We start from the raw sequence: 19,082 nt of genomic DNA on the forward strand, positions 1-19,082 counted from the left end.
ATTGCGCCACTGCACTCCAGCCTGGGTGATAGAGCGAGACTCCGTATCAAAAAAACGAAAACAAAACAAAAACGAAAACAAAAAAAAACCACGGGAAACAGGTGAGAGACCTGTCTTGGGGTTCATTGTGATTCCTGCGGCATTTGCCTCCACAGTCACCCAGAGCTTGCGGGTCACCCCAGACCCTTGGGCAAGGGCAGGACAGCGGCGTCCAGGAGTCGGCTTGTGAAGGGCAGCCTTCCAATTGCCCAAAATATGCGCCCTCCTGGACACCATCCTTGGAAGAGAACCTAGTTCCTTACCCATCCTTTCGTACCTCAGTCCACCCAGACCAATTCCAGCCTTGATGAGGCGTTTCCCTCTGACCCAGCACCCACCCATGGGAGGCCCGTGTCTCCCGGCTGCGTTTCGCATCTCTGCTCCCATGAATAAATGCTTTTACTCTAAAAACATGTGGCACGCGTGTTGTACGTGAAACAGCCACCAGCCTCGTGCTGAGTAGCCATAAAATCCGTGGTGTATTGAGCGCTGCGCTGCGCGTCCCGGCGGCCCTGCCAGGTAAGTGGATCCAGCCATCCCTTTTCCTTTTGCGGGAGAAGCTGGGCTCGGGGGACGCCCGCGGCCACAGCGCTGCGCTGCGAAGTGGCAGAGCACGGATTTGATTCCCAGGCTCCCGGGCTCCACGGGCCTCCCCTTTCCACCTTGTCTCCGTGCAGCTCAAGAGGCAGTCGAGCTCGATTCTTGACGGGAGAACGGAGCCCTTCTAAAACCCGGGACTTGAATGCCTGCAGGCTGCGCGGTGCGGTAGGGGCGGTCACAGCTTCCTCCCCAGCGCCCGCCTCCTAGGAGGCATTGCGCCCACTAGCGGGCGCCGCGGGGAGATGCTCGGGGCAGCTCGGAAACCACGGTGGCCTCGCCGGGAAAGAGAGCGCATAACCCAGGGTCAGGCACCGCCGCGATTTCCTCCCCGCACCCTGACAAGGCTCCCAGCCCAGCCGATACCTGTGTGAGGCCACAGCTGACCTTGATTGGGCTTTAAGAAGTTTTGTGTCACTCAACTTTGGAGGGAGGTTGTTTCTAAACCGAGCACATCCTAAGAATTCTTTCCGTGATTTCACTATGTTCTAAAAAATAGAGCTCATTTTAGAGTCTTGGACAGGGCAGGGGTTTCAGAACCGTAGGTCTGAGTTCTAGCCCTGTGCCAGTAACTAAATGACCGGGTATTCATCCGATCATCCGAGAAACATTTATTGAGCACCTATTATGTGCCCAATAACTGCTAGTTACTCTAGTGGGCAGTGAGATGAATTACCCAAGATGTGGCATTGCCCTTGAGTAGTTCCTTGCCTAGTTGGGACTGGGGCAAGGAGATGTGATACCAGCTGTGTGGAGTAAAGGCTTTAAGGGAGCCCATGGTGGGCTGGGCCAAGAAAGGCTTCCTGGAGGAGGTGCCGCCTGACTGAGACTCAAAGTAAGTGGTGTTAACCTGGAGTGTGGGGGAGAGAGCCTTGATGACAGAGACACGAGCAGGTACAAAGGTCAGCAACAAGGTACATGGCCACGTGGCCATTCTGGGAGCTTCAGGGGTTCAGGATGGCTGGAGTGTGGCACGCCAGAACCACACTGCAGACACATGAAGATAGTCCCACCATCCTGGAGGAGAAAGTCGTGCTCATGTTGGTTCTGATCATGCTCCTGGCTGGCTGTGAAGAGTGGACCGAAGGCTTCTGGGACTGTAAGCAGGAAGTCAAGGCTGTAGGAGGCAGTCGTGGTCTGGAAAGAAGAGGGGGAGGCAACTATTGGGTCATGGAGTGAGGATGGGAGAGTCCGGTGTGAGAGATTAAAGAGGAGATCTGGTGCTGACTGTTGTGGGAGAAAAGAAGAGTCAGATTTCTGTTGCAGTGGCTGATGGATGTCCTTCACCCACACTGAGGTCAAGGAAGGAGACACACAACTCCGGGGCCACAACAGCGGGCACAACTTTGAGGTCACTGAGTTGAAGGAGCCTGTGACTCCACCAAGCAGAGATGCCCGGGAGGTGTGTGAGTCTCAGGAGAGAGGGCAGGGTAGTAGAGGCACGTTGTATGAGCCACCACCTTGTGCACAGCAGCCAATGGCATTTCACTCTTACAGGGGATGCAGGGAGTGAGAAGAAGGCTATGGACAGAAACACAGAAGAAAGACGCAAAAAAAAAAAATAGAGTCCAAGATGGGGACTGAAGGTTTGAAGGAGCAGAATTAATCAGAGTTGAGTTTCAAAAAGATTGCTCTGGCTAAAGAATGCAGAATGGACTGGAGAGGGAGAAGCCACAGGCCTGGGCCAGTCACCCAGGAGGGAGAACAGAATCCTCCGGGGGAAGAAGCCTGATGTCTGCGTCCAAGCTTCTTCCCTTTTGCCCATCTCACAGGTTCACGTGAGGCTCACACGGGTTTGTGGCAATGACACATACAACATCCAAGTGGAAGACAGGATTGTCCTCTCATACAGAATGCCTTCTCCTTGAAGAGCAGAGGTGGCATGTTGACCACCTCTCTGTTTTAAAACATGTTGAATTAGTAGCCAACATTTAAAATTCTGGAGATATTGCATGAAATTCTCATTTCTGGCTTCTCTTAGAAAAAAACATAGGTCTTCCAACAGTCACCCTGCATTCTTAGCAGGAACTGAGTAGCAGTTGCTCTCTTTAGATAGGACACTCACTCTTTTTTTTTTTTTTTTTTGATGGAGTCTCACTCTATCGCCAGGCTGGAGTGCAATGGTGCGATCTCGGCTCACTGCAATCTCCGCCTCCCAGGTTCAAGCGATTCTCCTGCCTCAGCCTTCCAAGTAGCTGGGAATATAGGCAGCCACCACCACACCCGGCTAATTTTTGTTTTTAGTAGAGATGGGGTTTCACTATGTTGGCCAGGCTGGTCTTGAACTCCTGACCTCAGGTGGTCCACCCACCTCGGCCTCCCAAAGTACTGGGATTACAGTTGTCAGCCACTGTGCCCTGCCAGTCACTCACTCTTTATCACAGTCCCCACCACCCCCTGGTGCCTCCTTGACACTGTTAGTTGCCATTCGCCATCCTGTGGAGCTTGTATTTTCTTTTGCTGGGCCTGCTTTACTCATTTTCATTACCTGTTGGCATTTGTTTGTGAATCCTCTAGGGGTTTGGGGCACACAGGTGTCTTCATGTGAGGGCTTGGTAGAAGTGCCTCTGTAGAGCCAGGTGCAGTGGCTCACGCCTGTAATCCCAACACTTAGGGAGGCCGAGGTGGGCAGATCATGAGGTCAGTAGATTGAGACCATCCTGGATAACACGGTGAAACACTGTCTCTACTAAAAATACAAAAATTAGCCAGGTGTGATGGCACGTGCCTGTAGTCCCAGCTACTCAGGAGACTGAGGCAGGAGAATCGTTTGAACCCAGGAGGTGGAGGTTGCAGTGAACCAAGATCGCGCCATTGCACTCCAGCCTGGGTAGCAGAGGGAGATTCTGTCTCAGAAAAACAGAAGTGCCTCTGTAGAATGACACCGCAAGTAATCTGTTTCCTTTGCATGCACATCTTCTCGAGCCCTGCCTTTCACTCTGAGCCACAGGCTCTTCAAAAGTGTTCAATAATTATGTTTAATATATTTTAAACAGCCACAGTTTAAGAATTCTAACTTTTTTTAAAAAAAAACTCACACATAGAACAAAATGTGTTATCAAGCACATTTAATTTGCTGGCAGCCACAAGACATTGATTGTGCCCCTAGGTTAGGTAGAAGGCCGTAGAAATGAACTTGCCATCGCTGTCCGATTGAAGAGTTTAACTTGATAGTGCATGGCCAGTGGCTGAAAAAATGCTACCGTTTGCCACTATTCTTTGTCAAGACTTTCTCAGTACTGACTCTTGAAATAAATTGGCTTATTGAAGCTAGTATAAGACTGCAAATGGGCATTGCAACTGCCATTTCAAATTTCTGAAGATGTATTAGAAGCGAAGAACCCACTGCCGTCAGGGGAAAAGAGGACCTAGGCAGATAGAAGGAAAGAACGGAAGACACTTTTTCTCCCTTGGAAAGGCTTTCACCATATAACTACTGCACATTTTAATACACTGACAACACTGGACATTATTCCAAAAGTAAGTAAAAACCTTCATTGTTTAACTTTATAATAAGCCAATGATTACTTGTGGATTCATTATGATAATAAAGCACTTCTGTGGGGATTTTCTTTTCTTTTTTTTTATGACAGGTTTTGCTTTAGAAAACAATTGAAAGCCACTTTTCTAAAAAACGCTGTCTGCCGCTGCCCCAATTCACCAAGTATTGGCTGGTGGGAGATGTGCTGCAGCGAGACCTCCCACCAGCAGGTGGCACTGCGCTCAATGCTCGCACCTCCCCTCAACAACCTTTCTCTCAGCAATGGCGGGTGATGATGGGGTCCTCTCTTTGTAGGAGTGGCCATTCTAATGCCTGACCTCAGGTGCAGACCAGTGTTTCCACCGCGCGGTACTCCTGACCTCGAGGAGGTTTACAGAAAACAATGGTGTTCTCCGTTTACCCTTCCGCGAGAACTGGGGAGTAGACCGCGGCGCAGAAGACGCAGTCCGGGGGAGAATTCGCGCCGGGCGGCAGGCGGGGCGGCGAGCAGCCCCGGGGCGGGAGGGGTCCTGGCGAGAAGAGAGCCGGCGGCCTGAGGAGGTGACTGACTGAGCAGCGCACCCGGGGAGCGAGGAGGCGCGGTGAACTGAGCGGGTCCTGAGCTGACAGATACACTGCGCAGCTGAAACGGCGACGGAGCCGACGGGCGAGTGAGGGGCGCAGCCATGATCACCTCGGCCGGTGAGTGCGGCCCGGAGCCAGCGCCTGGAGGGAGGAGCCGCCGTCGCGCCGGCTTTTAGCTGAGTCAGGGCCGGTGACTGGGCACCTCCCGGCGGAGCGCCGGCCTGGGCAGCTTCTCGCTGCCCAAGGCCCACCTCCGGGCCGGGGGCTGGGAGTCTGATCAGGCCACTGCTTGCTTCTCTGGCTTAAGGGAATCGAGCCGGGTCGACCGCCTTGGCATCCTTCCCCAACCACACCCCAGCACCAGGACCCGAGGGGCTTCCTGGGCCTTCCCCCTACCCCAAAAGGGTTTCCCTTTTTTCCTCTGCCTCCCATTCTTGGCCGTGTGAGGTCGTCCAGCCCCAGTCCTTCCCCGCAGGGGGTCGGGGTGGGATGGGCCCCTGTGCCATTGAATAGTATGGCAACCCCCTGGCCAGGCAGCCTAACAGCTACAGAAGTGTTTCTGGACGTGGCCGAGCTCCATTCTCCTTAGAATGAAACCCGGAATTAGGTTTGAGGTGGGTCATTTCTGGGTCCGACCCAAGGGTGTTCATTCAAAACAGATAGATAACTTTTGGGTTCGGTGAAGACCCTGGAGACGCCGTGGAGATACCTTTATACTGCGAGCCTACTTACGCTTTCGAGGTTATGTGCTCAGTCTGTTGATTGTACATTCAAGAAAGGCGGATGGATCTGCGGAGCAGGTTTCATACACGCAAACCATTGCATAGGTAGATTCACGTAGTGACTTTTTCAATGGAGTAAGTTACAGAGATCAAGTTTCAATTGAGACTTCAGCTCCCCCGACAGGTTGACTTGCTTGTAGCTGTCCAGAGCCTTGGTGCTTTTTTCCCTTGCCTGCTTACATACCCTTTTCTCATTTTCCTACTCTGTGCTTGACCCACGAAAAAAAAAGCATTTTATTGTAAACAAACTGGTGAGTAATCTGAATGGTAAGGCGATCGAAAGTTTATTTTTACGAGGATTGGTTAAGGAGATCGTTGGAGATACTGGGAGACACAGTTACTTTCAAACATTTGAAGAGCTGTCACTTGTACCTGGAATAAGACTTTTTGTCCCCAAGGAATACAAGTGATCGCGAGATGGATTTTAGTTCGGTATCAGGAAGTTTTTCCAGTCAGAGCTTTGTACAGATCAAATAAACACTCAGTTTCTAGCCGCTTATAGGTCTCATTCTATTTCAAATCCATCCATTACCATTGTTTCTTCTAACTTGGCCCAAACCACCTTCATCTCTTGTCTGGGTTACTATGTCAGCCTTAAGGCTTTGTTTTCGACCATTACCTCCATACAGTCCGTTTTTCTTGTGAAGTATGCTTTTTGAAACTTTAATCACGTAATACTTCTTCGCTTACAATCCACCAGTGCTTCCATTGTGTTTAGAGCAGCCGTGTCCAACCCTTTGTCAAGGACTTTTTTTCTTATCTGTGGTGGCGGATATCGTGAAAATTATACACTAAGTTTTTTGTTTTTTGTTTTTTTAGCTCCTTAGTGTTAGTGTATTTTATGTGTGCCCCAAGACAGTTCTTCTTCCACTGGGGCCCAGGGAAGCCAAAAGGTTGGACACCCCTGGCATACAGTAAAATCCAGACTCTTAACTAAGGACCCGCATGATCTGATTCCCATCTTGTCTTGTAGTACTCTCTTCTTCACTCAATACATCCTAATCACGCTGTCTTTTTTGTTCCTAGAATATGTCAGTTTCTTTCCTGTCTCGGGGCCCTGGCACATTCTGTTCCTTTCTAGTCTTCTTTTCCTCAGATTTTCCCTTAGCTTCTCAGTCTTTCGTCTCACTCAAATGTTATCCTTCCCTGATCATTCTATTGAAACACGCTTACTCTCTCTCCACCACAACTCTGTAGTTGCCTTGTTTGTTTACTTGCCTGATTACTGTCTTTCTTTCCCTGGTAGAATTTTGAGCAGGAAGCTTGTTTTCACAATTCTTAGAACACTACTGAGAGCATGGCAGAAATTCAAAAGTATGTCTTGACTGAAGAGCTCAGTCAGCTAGTCAAAGCAATTCATCAGTCCCTTGAGTTTTTAAAGTAGAGGCTGAAAAAGCACTTGGTGACAATATAATAGACTTTAAGCCTCTTTAAGGTGACAAAACTAATAATTTTTGAGGTCCTCTCCTGAGATTCTGTGGTGATCACATAGTACGTGTTTATTAATGCCATTGAAGTTTATTGGGTTACTTGTCAACTGTCTTTAAAATATTTTGTCACTTTGTTTTCTGTCCTATGGCTCACGTTGGCTTAGAATTTGTCCCAGGTGCTAAACAGGCTAGTGTCATGGTTCTGGTGTGGATTAGTCAGTTTGTTCATTCATTTATTGACCAGGCAGTTACTAGGCACTAGCGTACAGTGGTGAATAAGAGCTCAACATGTTCTGTTAGTTTTTTTCAAGAGGTTTGACCATGCAGGGGAGTGGAGAGAGAGAGAGAGAGGTACTTACAGGCAGGAGATGTGAAATTGAGTGGGTTTGTGTTTTTTTTTTTAAAACATCATACAGACACATAAAGGCAAGTTGTGCTAAAAAGCTTTAAAAGAATAGTCCTCCACCTCACTTTCCCTCCACTGATCCCCAGAGGCAACTATTCCCAACTTTTAAGCTGTGTCTTCTGGAACATATCTCCATATTTGTAAATAATATCCAAATATTTCTATCAATTGATTCAACAAGTTTAGACCAATATCTGCTCAGTTCCTATAATGGCATAAGAAGTTTTTAGCATCCTTAGGCCTTTCCCATTCTCTACCCTCTCCAGAAGAGAGTTCTGTTTTGTTTTTAAGATGGGAAGTACTAATGTATGGAATGTATTTTGTTTAGTACTGGTCCATGGCCAGAGGCTGAGTTTCCAAGCCAGGACAATCATGTAACCGGTTAGTCATAAGTGGAACCAAACCAAAGAGTGTAAAAATCCATCTCCCTTTTTGGTAAAAGCCGTTCAATACATTGGTTGAGGATAGGTAGCGGTTTTAGTATTAGGTGTTCTGTTATTTAAGATCTGTTCTACATTTAAAGCGTTCTGGCCTGTCCTCTTACTCCTTATCACTAGTTTGCAATTTTTTCTTTTTCACTGATTGAATTTTGAAATTTGTCTGTTCCCTATGCTGTCCATTCAGAATCCCTGTTCTGGCCTTGTCATACCAACCTGGAGTACCAAGAGGTTCTTTATATCTGCTTTTATGCTACTTTAGTTTTGCTTGGTAGATTTTGTGTCTTTTCCTGTATGGCTCTCTAAAGACTGCTTAAGCTATTTGGCAAACCTATACTTGTCCATTAGAAATGGCTACATCTAACTAAGTTGCCTTGACACTTTTTAATCAAATCACAGTTTCAACTCAGTGTTCTGGAATGATTTTAAAACCCACATGGAAAACATTTGAGAGTGGTTTCCTTTGTGGTCTAAGTACAATAATTTCCCGTATCATTTTTCCAATAATCCCTTTGACCTTTGACTATATTTCAAGCTGTGTTCTTTGGGAGAGGACAATTATTCCTTTTACTCTCCTATGTTAGTGGTAATACCCTGAGGCTAAGAGAAGCCATATGGAGAACACTGTGCTTGGGTAATTGAATTCAGAATGAGTATGATTGTTCATCATTTAGTAAAACCCAGGTTACTTGTGATAAGAAAGAGGTGCCATAATATACACACCTTGAAATAATTGAAGTATTTTACCTTGTTAAGTCGATGATTAAATGCTCCCATTTTTGTAAGTAATCTTATAACTGTTGATTTATTTTGTATGAATAATTTTATTCTAAAATTGTACGGAAAAGTTTCCCATTTTAATCAGTAAATTAGGCCAATGGTTCTCAAACTATAGGAAGCAAAAGAATCACAGTACTGGGCCCCATCTCCATAATTTTTGATTCAGTAGATCTGGAGTGGGGCCAAGAATTTGTATTTCCAACAGGTTCCCAAGCAATGCTAATGCTGTTATTCCAGGGACCACACTTTGAAAACCATTGAATTAGGCAAGTGATGTGATATATGTGGTGCCATGAGGGTTTGATAATATAGTTAAGTCTTAAACTTGAGATATAAACCTTTACACTTTCAAAGACAAATAATCATTCCCCTAGAGAAGTTACCCCTCAAAAAAATTGTTTTTCAGCCATCATATATTTTTGACCAGGTGTTAATTTCCACTTTAGTGAGAATGTGTTTCATAATCATGTTGTTACATCTTTTCTCTCATAGCTGGAATTATTTCTCTTCTGGATGAAGATGAACCACAGCTTAAGGTATGAATTGAAGAAAAAGTAACTAGGCTTAGTGTGAATACTGTGAAGCCTTTTGAATTTAGTGATGTCTGTAATCTTCCATCATTTAAAGTTGCTATCCTAGCTGACTTGTACTCAATTATTGTAACCTAGCCAGAGAGGATAGCATTTTGGCCACAGCAGTTGGTTTCCCTTGAGTTTAACAAAGCTAAGACAAATAAACCTCATTACGGCACTTGAATAGCCCCCTAATTTCCTTTTTTTTTTTTTTTAATCTTTCTCCTTTTTTGAGACAGAGTCTCACTTTGTCACCCAGGCTAGAGTGCAGTGTATGGTCATGGTTCACTGCAGCCTCGACCTCCTGGACTCAAATGATCCTCCCACCTCAGCCTCCCAAGTAGCTAGGACTATAGGCGTGCACCACCACACTCAGCTAAGCTATTTTTAAGTTTTTTTGTTGTGATGGGGTCTCACTATGTTGTCCAGGTTGATCTCAAACTCCTGCTTCTGGGCTCAAGTGATCCCCCTGCCTTGACCTCCCAAAGTACTGGGATTACGAGTTTGAGCCACCACACCTTCCCCTCCCCCAACCCCAGTTTTGTTATCAACAGAAAACACAAAAAGGTGTTGCTTCTGATTCACATACTTAAAGTTTTTTATTTGGTGGAAATTTGGGATGTACTTCTAGTGGCTCTAGATACTTGATTCCTTTACATCTAAACCAGCAACCTGGAGTTAATTGTTTATATTCAAAGAAGAAAAATGTTGATGATTGGAAAAAGAAAAGAAATGTGTAAACTCAAGAAAAAGTATAAGTTGATAAATTTTTATATTTGTCATAGAGTAAAAGTTTGAGTAAATATTACTGAGGATTTGATCATTGATTTGCTGAAAATAATTTTTTAAGGAAGTGTAATGATAAGTCTATCTCAAAATAGGATTTTGGTTGTCTTTTACAGGAATTTGCACTACACAAATTGAATGCAGTTGTTAATGACTTCTGGGCAGAGATTTCCGAGTCTGTAGACAAAATGTAAGAAGTTATTTTTATAAATCAGAATAAGGTAGATCAAATTTAATTGTCAATGTGGGTCTTGTGGCTTATTGATTCATTTAGAAATTTGCTGTTAACTGAATTGTGGCTTGAATATTTAGATTTGGGATTTTTAGGGAAAACCATAGTTTGAACTAGACCTGTACTTCTAATTTCTTTCAGAGAGGTTTTATACGAAGATGAAGGTTTCCGGAGTCGGCAGTTTGCAGCCTTGGTGGCATCTAAAGTATTTTATCACCTGGGGGCTTTTGAGGAGTCTCTGAATTATGCTCTTGGAGCGGGGGACCTCTTCAATGTCAATGATAACTCTGAATATGTGGAGACTATTATAGGTAATTATCATTTATCTGGTAAGGCTTTATCTTGTCGGCTTCTTTCTTGCTATAGTGCACATAGAAGCTTTTTTCCTGAATTTGATGTTGCCAAATTTCATTTTAATTGGAAGTTCATAATCTTTGTGTAATAATTTTATGCAGGCTGAGTTTTTAGATCTGCCCTTCAACTGAGTGCTGGTTCTCAGCGGTTGTGATGATCACCAGTCCAATAAGCATACTGTTAGAGGAAAAGATTAAATCAGATTACTATGAGTAACAAGTGGTACCAGTTTATGTAGTTTTTTTTCGAATACAAGAAACCATTATTGAGTATCCGCATTGTGCTAGGCACCATGCTAGTCACTCTGCATACCATGGTTTATTCCACAACTACCCCGTGAGGAAGGAGCTAGCCATTTTACAAATGAGACAACTTGGGTTTTGAGGTGATAAAGACATGGTTATTAAATAGGAGGATAAAATTTAAAACCTGGTTTTACTCACTCCAAAACCCATACTGTTTCTACATGTAACCATTGTTTTCTTGTTTCCTTATTTTTGAAGGAAGGGGATAACACACAGGCAAGGCTTTGAATTCTCTGACACATATTTCAACCAGAGTTGTAAATTCAACCAGTTATGTAAGATTTTATACAAAGATTTTATAGTGTAAAAAAATGCTTGAAAACTCTTGATGTAGAAAATGAAAGAAGGGACTGCATACCCTTCAGACATGTCTTTATCAAACTTTGGATTCATAGTACAGAGAGCTCAAGGGCATGTTCTGTCAGGAGTGTGCAGTGTAGATATTTCACATTGCTGATTAATAGAAGATCTGTATTATTCACTTGAACACGTACAAGGAGGAAGTTGGTATTCTTTTTCAGAAATTGGGAAATGCTGCACAAGGGGGTTGATGGAGGTATCTTCATCTGTCCCTGGGATCCTGTGTTCATGTTTTTAAAGTTTTTGCTATGATGATAAGAAAATTTTGCAAGTTACTTTATTACTGTCGGAGGCTCATTGAATTGGGCTGTCATCTGTGAATCCAGTGGGAAGAACTGATGGCTTAAAAGGATGGACCATATTATTTGAAACTAGAGTACTTTCTTCACTTTAAGCTAGAAGCAGGGGGTGAAATACCTTACTTACCTCTTCTATTTGATGGATTTTTGTGTTTTAAATAGGGGCAGGATCTCACTGTGTTGACCAGGGTGGTCTGAAACTCTTGGCCTCAAGCAGTTCTCCTGCCTTGGCCTCCCAGAGTGTTGGAATTAACCGACATGACCCACCACAGCCAACCTGTTTTTTTTGTTTGTTTTTTTTTTTTTAATGAAAATTTATGGGTTTTTTACAACAGTGCTCTACAAATGCTTACAGTGCCACCATTGTACAAATTGTGCTTTTAAACTGGACTGTTGGTATGAAGTGCTATGGCATGGTAGATGCTTTCTCTGTCTCTAAATGCTGTATGATTTTACCTTTGGAAGGTGAGTTTTGATCAATAGACCAGTTCTGTTTGCATTTATTTACTTAAAAGAGGGGTTCACCCTTGCTCTAGTTTTGTAGGGCACATTTTTTAAGATGTCAGTGAGATTCGTGAGGGGATATGCAAGATAGGATTTGGAAAAGGCTTTCTAATGTCTTAGTGAATATCGTAAACAGTACCTCCAGAAAATCCAGGACTCATAAATCTCCAAGTTATGACAAGGCTTTAGCAGGAAATGAGGCTGAGTTTTAGTTATAAACCTGGGATATATTTGTGACATATATGTAAACCTGGTGAATGAGAACATGAATCTCATTTGAAATCTGGGACCTACATTTTTCCCCCTCAGTTATATAATCTAAGGAAAATTCCCCAAATGTTCTAATTTTGAGGTTCCTCTCTGATGCGGTAGGGGTAATGTTTCCTCACTTAACTACAGTTGGTTCAAAAAGCTCACATTAGGGCCTGGTGGACATTTTCTACAACTGGAATTCTTTAAGGTCTATTTTGTATTATAACATCCACTGTGTTTGTTTGTTTGTTGGCAGAGTTTTTCTCTGTTGCCCAGACTGGAGTGCAGTGGCACGATCTTGGCTCGCTGCAACCTCCACCTCCCTGGTTCAAGTGATTCTTGTGCCTCAGCCTCCCAAGTAGGTGGAATGACAGGTGCACAGTACCACACCCGGCTAATTTTTGTATTTTTTGTAGAGGTGGGGTTTTGCCGTATTGGCCAGGCTGGTCTTGAACTCCTGGCCTCAAGTGATCCGCTTGCCTTGGCTTCCCAGGATTTTTGAATTACAGATGTGAGCCACTGACCCAGCCCACTGTGTTCTTACTAACTATACCTGAACCTTCATGGTTCTACCTGAATCTTGAATGTAGTATATTCCAATTTATAAAAGTCCTCTGCTTCCTTCAAAATATAGACCCATTTAACCCGGGTCATCTATTAGGCCAACAATCATTTCTGCTAGTTGAAATTATTTTTATTTCTTGGGGCTATGGTTTGTAAGTAATAAATCTTGCCCTCATCTCCTTACTTCTCTTTGAAAGGGAAAGAGACAAGCCAATGAATTATGGAGAGGATAATTAATGTATATGTCATTCCTCTTGGGTAACTGTTTTATCTTCCTTATGAAGATGGAAAGCTTAGGGAAATGTCCTTCTTTTGGTTGTACTTAGAAAGTTTAAGGTGTGATTGCAAAGAAATATAGCTAAATTGCAAACAAATGTTTCTCATCAGGTATGCTATTGATATCCTTCAATATGTCACACCCTCCCCTCCATGCACCCAAATCATTGTGAAATAGGAAGCTAAATTGGGCACAAACACTTATGCATGAATGTTCAGACACCTTGGGAGAAATAGATTCCACCTCCCTCACACTGAGACAATAAATAGAGTCAGGAACCACATAATGACAGACTACATAGACAACAGATGTCCCATAAGAGTACAATACCATATTTTTACTGTGTCTTTTCTGTGTTTAGACACAAATACTATTGCCCATAGTATGCAGGACAGTAATATGCTATACAGGTTTGCAGCCTAGAAGCACTAGGCCATACCATATAGCCTAGCTATGTAGTAGGTTATATACCATTCAGGTTTGTGTAAGTTCAGTCCATGATGTTTGCACAATGATGAAATCACCTAAAGATATATTTTCCAGTACGTATTACTGTCATTAAGCGACACAGGACTGTTTTTCAAAGGATCTGCTACAGTTACTGGAAAAGTTTTTGGAAATCTTTGGAATTGCCTTTTAAACCTGTGGCACATTGCAAGTCATTTCACCATTACTCTACAGAGACAATTTAGACATAGTTCTTACTCTCAGGTTGCTAATAGTTTCATTAATGCAAAGAGTCCGATATACTACTATATAATAATTGCTATAATAGGCCTTTTAAAATAACTTCAGCAATGGCAAATGTTTGTTTTTTGAAAGTGAAACAGCAGCTATTTGTAGCCAATTCTTTTGAATAAGCAGCTTAATCGGGTAGAGTAATAGAATTTTGATCAAAATGAAGTAACAAGATAAAAACTTTAAAAATAAATAAGAGACAGGGTCCCATTGTGTTGCTCAGGCTGGCCTTAAACTCCTGGGCTCATGTGATCCTTCTGCCTCAGCCTCCCGAGTGGCTGGGACTGTGGGTGAGCACTACCATACCTGGCAGATAGAAATGTTTTGAATAATGTCAACTGGATTGGAATTAGTGTATAGTTCTCCAGTGTAAATATTATGGGAGAACAGTGTTAATTCAAATATATAAGTTCTAGCATTTCAAAATTTTGTTAGTGCTTTACAGTCATCCCATAAGTATATATGATTATAAATGTAGGCGTTGCCCTTTCTGATAGTTTAGCCCACAAAATAATCAGCTATTTTATTTCCTCAACAGCAAAATGCATTGATCACTACACCAAACAGTGTGTGGAAAATGCAGATTTGCCTGAAGGAGAAAAAAAACCAATTGACCAGAGATTAGAAGGCATCGTAAATAAAATGTTCCAGCGATGTCTAGATGATCACAAGTATAAACAGGCTATTGGCATTGCTCTGGAGACACGAAGACTGGACATCTTTGAGAAGACCATACTGGAGTCGGTAGGTAGATGATGTTATTTTAGAGATTATTGTTGATGGGGAATCAGCAAAGCAAGTTATTCAAACTGAAACTTTCATAGGCATGAAAAGAAAATCTCGTTTAGAAATAATAAGGTGCTTTTTTGCCAAATATCTTATTTTCATATTTATTTATGAACCTTGGTTGTGTTTTGTGTTCATGGAATATCTGCTTTTATCTTATCACATAATCCTTTGAAGTCTTGCATGGGGAAGTTGTATTAATTACTCTGCCCTTTTTGAGAAGACAATACCCGGGCGCGGTGGCTCGTGCCTGTAATCCCAGCACTTTGGGAGGCCAAGGCGGGCAGATCACGAGGTCAGAAGATCGAGACCATCCTGGCTAACATGGTGAAACCCCGTCTCTACTAAAAATACAAAAAATTAGCTGGGCGTGGTGCTGGGCGCCTATATTCCCAGCTACTCGGGAGGCTGAGGCAGGAGAATGGCATGAACCCAGGAGGCAGAGTTTGCAGTGAGCAGAGATCATGCCACTGTACTCCAGCCTGGGCAACAGAGCGAGACTCCGTCTCAAAAAAAAAAAAAAGACAATAAACTACTATTTTAATTCATTTATTAGGGTTAAAACTACTCAGCTATATTCCTGTTTTGCAGTGTTTGCAATAATTAAGACAATTTAAGTCACCAACCGAAGTGATCAGAAAGATACAAAGCTGAGTAAAATGGACATTGATCTGCAGGCTTACTTGGCCTCACCAGCTATTTCTTTCCATGAGCTAGCTCTCTGTACACTAGCCATTTTGGTGTCTTCTCATCTAGATGAACCCCGCCTCATTCTTCCTTCCAAAAATATTTTTTACATTTATTTATTTATTTATTTATTTATTTATTTTTGTGAGATGGAGTCTCGCTCTGTCAACCAGGCTGGAGTGCAGTGGCACAATCTTGGCTCACTGCAACCTCTGCCTCCGGGGTTCAAGCAATCCTCCCATCTCAGCTTCCTGAATACCTGGGTTTACAGGTGTGTGCTACCACGCCCAGCTAATTTTTGTATTTTTAGTAGAGATGGGGTTTCACCATGTTGACTAGGCTGGTCTCGAACTCCTGACCTCAAGTGATCCACCCGACTCAGCTGCCCAAAGTGCTGGGATTACAAGTGTGAGCCACCGCACCCGGCCTCCATTCCTTTCTTTGCCTGCTTTATTTCTCCTCACAATTCAGAACTTAGCTCAACTATCACTTGTTTGCAGAACTTTAATCCCAATACCCATGCCCTCCTCAACCCCTACAGCAAAGACTAGGTCCAGTTCTGTTGTTAATCTTATGGAGCCCTATATATTTTTTCATGGTGTTTATCCCTTGATAATTATTAAATAGTTAATAGCTATCTTTCCCACCAGGTGTAAGCTATATCGGGACAGGTATTTGTGCCTTTTTCACCACTGTATCCCCAAAACCTAGGTCAGTGTTTAACATCAATAATACGATTTATTTAAATGAGTGAATGCATGAATGGCCTAATGTGATATAATGGCCTTTGTTTCCCTCTCAATTTCATTTTTGTGCAGTTGTAGCCCATCCTTGTCTTCGCGTGTATAAGATTAAATTTTTTGCTTTCATTGATTCAACAAATATTTTTTGAATGCTTACTGTTTGCCAGATACTGTTCTAGGCATTGGAGATGTGCATTGTTCCCACTCATACATGTTTTGCTCTCTGGTTTCAGTTACCTGCAGTTAACTACAGACTGAAAATATTAAATAGAAAATTCCAGAAATAAACAATTCATAAGTCTTAAATTGTGCACCATTCTGACTAGCACAATGAAATCTCTCACCATCTCTTTCCATCCCACATGGGATGTGAATCATCCCAGTAGATCCATGCTGTATACACTGCCTATTAGTCACTTTAGTGGCCACCTTGCTTATCAGATTGACTGTTGCAATATCACAGTGCTTGCGTTCAGATAACCCTTATTCTACTCAGTAATGGCCCCAAAGCACAAGAATAGTGATGTTGGCAATTCAGATATGCTAAAGAGAAGCCTTAAACTGCTTCCTTTAATTGAAAAAGTGAAAATTCCCAACTTATTAAGGAAAGAAAAAAGCATTGTATGCTGAGGCTGCGCTACAATGTACATAAGAATGAATCTTCCATCCATACAATTGTGAAGAAGAATACAGAAATTTGTGCATAATTTATATAGAGTTTGGTACTATTTGTGGCTTCAGGCATCCACTGGGGGTGCTGGAACATATTCTTCTCACGTGAAGGAGCACCTACTATAGTAGCAAACAAGACCAGCAAATTTCCTGCCCAAAGCAAACAGTTCACTGGGGAATCTAGAAGGGGAACAAGCAGTCAAACAAATAAGTATATAAAGTAAAAGAATGAGAAATATTTTTTAAAAAATAAAGCAGAGTAATAAATGCATCTTATTTTGCATCCCAGTGCACACATACATATAGATGTAATTTAAGCTTTATGAAACCAATACTTACCCTTACTACTTGTGATATAACTCTGTTGTTTTTAAATTGTATTTTTTATTTTTTTAATTTGCTAATCACACTTCATTAAATTGATTTTATTACGCAGTGGGAAGTCACAGCTCACTTTTTGAGAAACATTCCTGTAGCTTTCAGTGTGCTAATTTATGTTGAAGGCCTTTTACAAGGTGAAGTCTCAAATATTGGGGGTACTTTTGAGAATCACCAAGTAAACACATAGAGCCTGGATCAAAGTTGTCTCATAGGGATAGCATCAGACAGATGTAAGAGCACTCAATGCTTGAGTCACTCAGAGCTGTGTTGTGTTTCCTGGCCAGCAATTAAGTGTAGGCAGTAAGTCATGAGGGAGTCTAGTAGTAAGGTAAAAAGCAGAAAGACTTCAGCAGACACATTTGGAAAACATAACTACTTAGTGTATGGACAGTTGTATATCTTTTATAGTAATTAACAGCATCACTTTATTATAGTGTACTATGTTCATATAATGGTGATTCTGAGTACCACTAAATATTGTTTTTAATCCATTTTTTATGATGATGTGAAAATATGTAATTCTTTTAAGATTTTCATCTAAAATGGTTTAAAATTCTTTTTATTGTTTAAGAGGTTTAAATAATTGTCTTCCTAGATTGACTAAAGAAGCAAGATTAAAATAATTCAATATGTAAATAAACATAATATCCAATAACTAGATAACATTGTATCTTTATCTCTTTCAGAATGATGTCCCAGGAATGTTAGCTTATAGCCTTAAGCTCTGTATGTCTTTAATGCAGAATAAACAGTTTCGGAATAAAGTACTAAGAGTTCTAGTTAAAATCTACATGAACTTGGAGAAACCTGATTTCATCAATGTTTGTCAGGTAATGACATTACATTATGTTTCATTGCATTGCTCCACGCTGTACTGTGCTATGTTACACCACTTCACATTTTATTACTTTATATTACTATAATGACTTTATACATGTATCTCAATTGATCTTCACAGCAGCCCTGTAAAGATAAGGTATGTGCTTTATATTCCTTTTTATTAATAAGAAACTAAATCTCACAACACTAAAAAGCTATTTTGTTGTAACACATTCTTTCTATGTATTTTTTCTTTTGAAAATAATCCAATCATTTAAGGAAATTTTTAGAAATAAAGAGGGTTTTTTAAAAAGCTAGAAGAAAAGATTAAAGTAGTACCTATGCGTTATACTATGTTGTTCTAAAGAGAATTCAAAGTGTATAAATTATGTATGGTTTCATTACCCATACACAACAAAATAGTTGGGTATCTTTATTTCTTTCTTTATGTGAATTTGCTTACCCATAAAAAAAATTTCAGATGGTACAGAAAATACATAAAATGAAAAGTAAAGCTTCCCTTTCCCATCATTTGGGCTTTTTCCCAAATTTAAGACATAGATATTTTTCCCTACTTATTTGCACGTGGATCTATTCCATTCTTTTAATGACTGTATTGTATTTTATTGACTGGAGGTGTGCATGGGTTTACTTTTTAACAATTGGTATGTTGTATGCATTTTTTGTTTTCTGTTTAGGGCATAGCATTTTATTTTACATTTTGTTATTTCTTAACTATAATGTGCTCCTGTGTATTTTCATCCTCTAGGCTTTAAAAATTTAGATTAAAACACTGTTTTTTACAATACCTTTTAAAACAAATTTGAAACAAAACACTAGAAGAAGAAATATCCGTGTTTAAATCACCCAAAGTCAACTTACTATTCTAACTTGATTTTTTCCATCACCCAAAGTCAATTTAGTATTTAATAGTGTATTTCCTTTCAGTTTTCTCTACGTAGGTTTTTGGAGTTTTGTTGTTTCTAAATATTTTTCATAGTTTTTTTTAAAACTCACATGAAAAATAGTAGTTCCCTGCCCTCTTCCTGTCTGTATTTCAGTTTTATTCCTTAGAGGCAATTTTATTTCTTTCAGCTGTTTTATTCCTTATCCTTTTATTATTTTAAAAAACTTTATTGTTCATTTTTAAAAGAATATCTTTTTGAGCAGATAATATTTTCATGTGATTTCAAATTCAAAAATAATTATGGGGT

At 41.5% G+C, this 19,082-nt stretch overlaps 1 protein-coding gene across 1 annotated transcript in view; it reads left to right on the plus strand.

The window, feature by feature from the left end:
- Positions 1–4,644: 4,644 nt before the first annotated feature.
- PSMD1 (proteasome 26S subunit, non-ATPase 1) overlaps positions 4,645–19,082 on the plus strand; it is a 121,243-nt gene continuing 106,805 nt past the window's right edge. Inside the window, exons 1-6 of the mRNA XM_038001397.2 lie at positions 4,645–4,819; positions 9,030–9,073; positions 10,012–10,085; positions 10,269–10,438; positions 14,319–14,524; positions 17,736–17,879. Of these exons, the coding sequence (XP_037857325.2) occupies positions 4,804–4,819; positions 9,030–9,073; positions 10,012–10,085; positions 10,269–10,438; positions 14,319–14,524; positions 17,736–17,879 (654 nt within the window). The 5' untranslated portion in view covers positions 4,645–4,803. The remainder of the gene's footprint in view (positions 4,820–9,029; positions 9,074–10,011; positions 10,086–10,268; positions 10,439–14,318; positions 14,525–17,735; positions 17,880–19,082) is intronic.

This window comes from Chlorocebus sabaeus, chromosome 10 (genome assembly GCF_047675955.1).
Source record: "Chlorocebus sabaeus isolate Y175 chromosome 10, mChlSab1.0.hap1, whole genome shotgun sequence".
Lineage (NCBI taxonomy): Eukaryota > Metazoa > Chordata > Mammalia > Primates > Cercopithecidae > Chlorocebus > Chlorocebus sabaeus.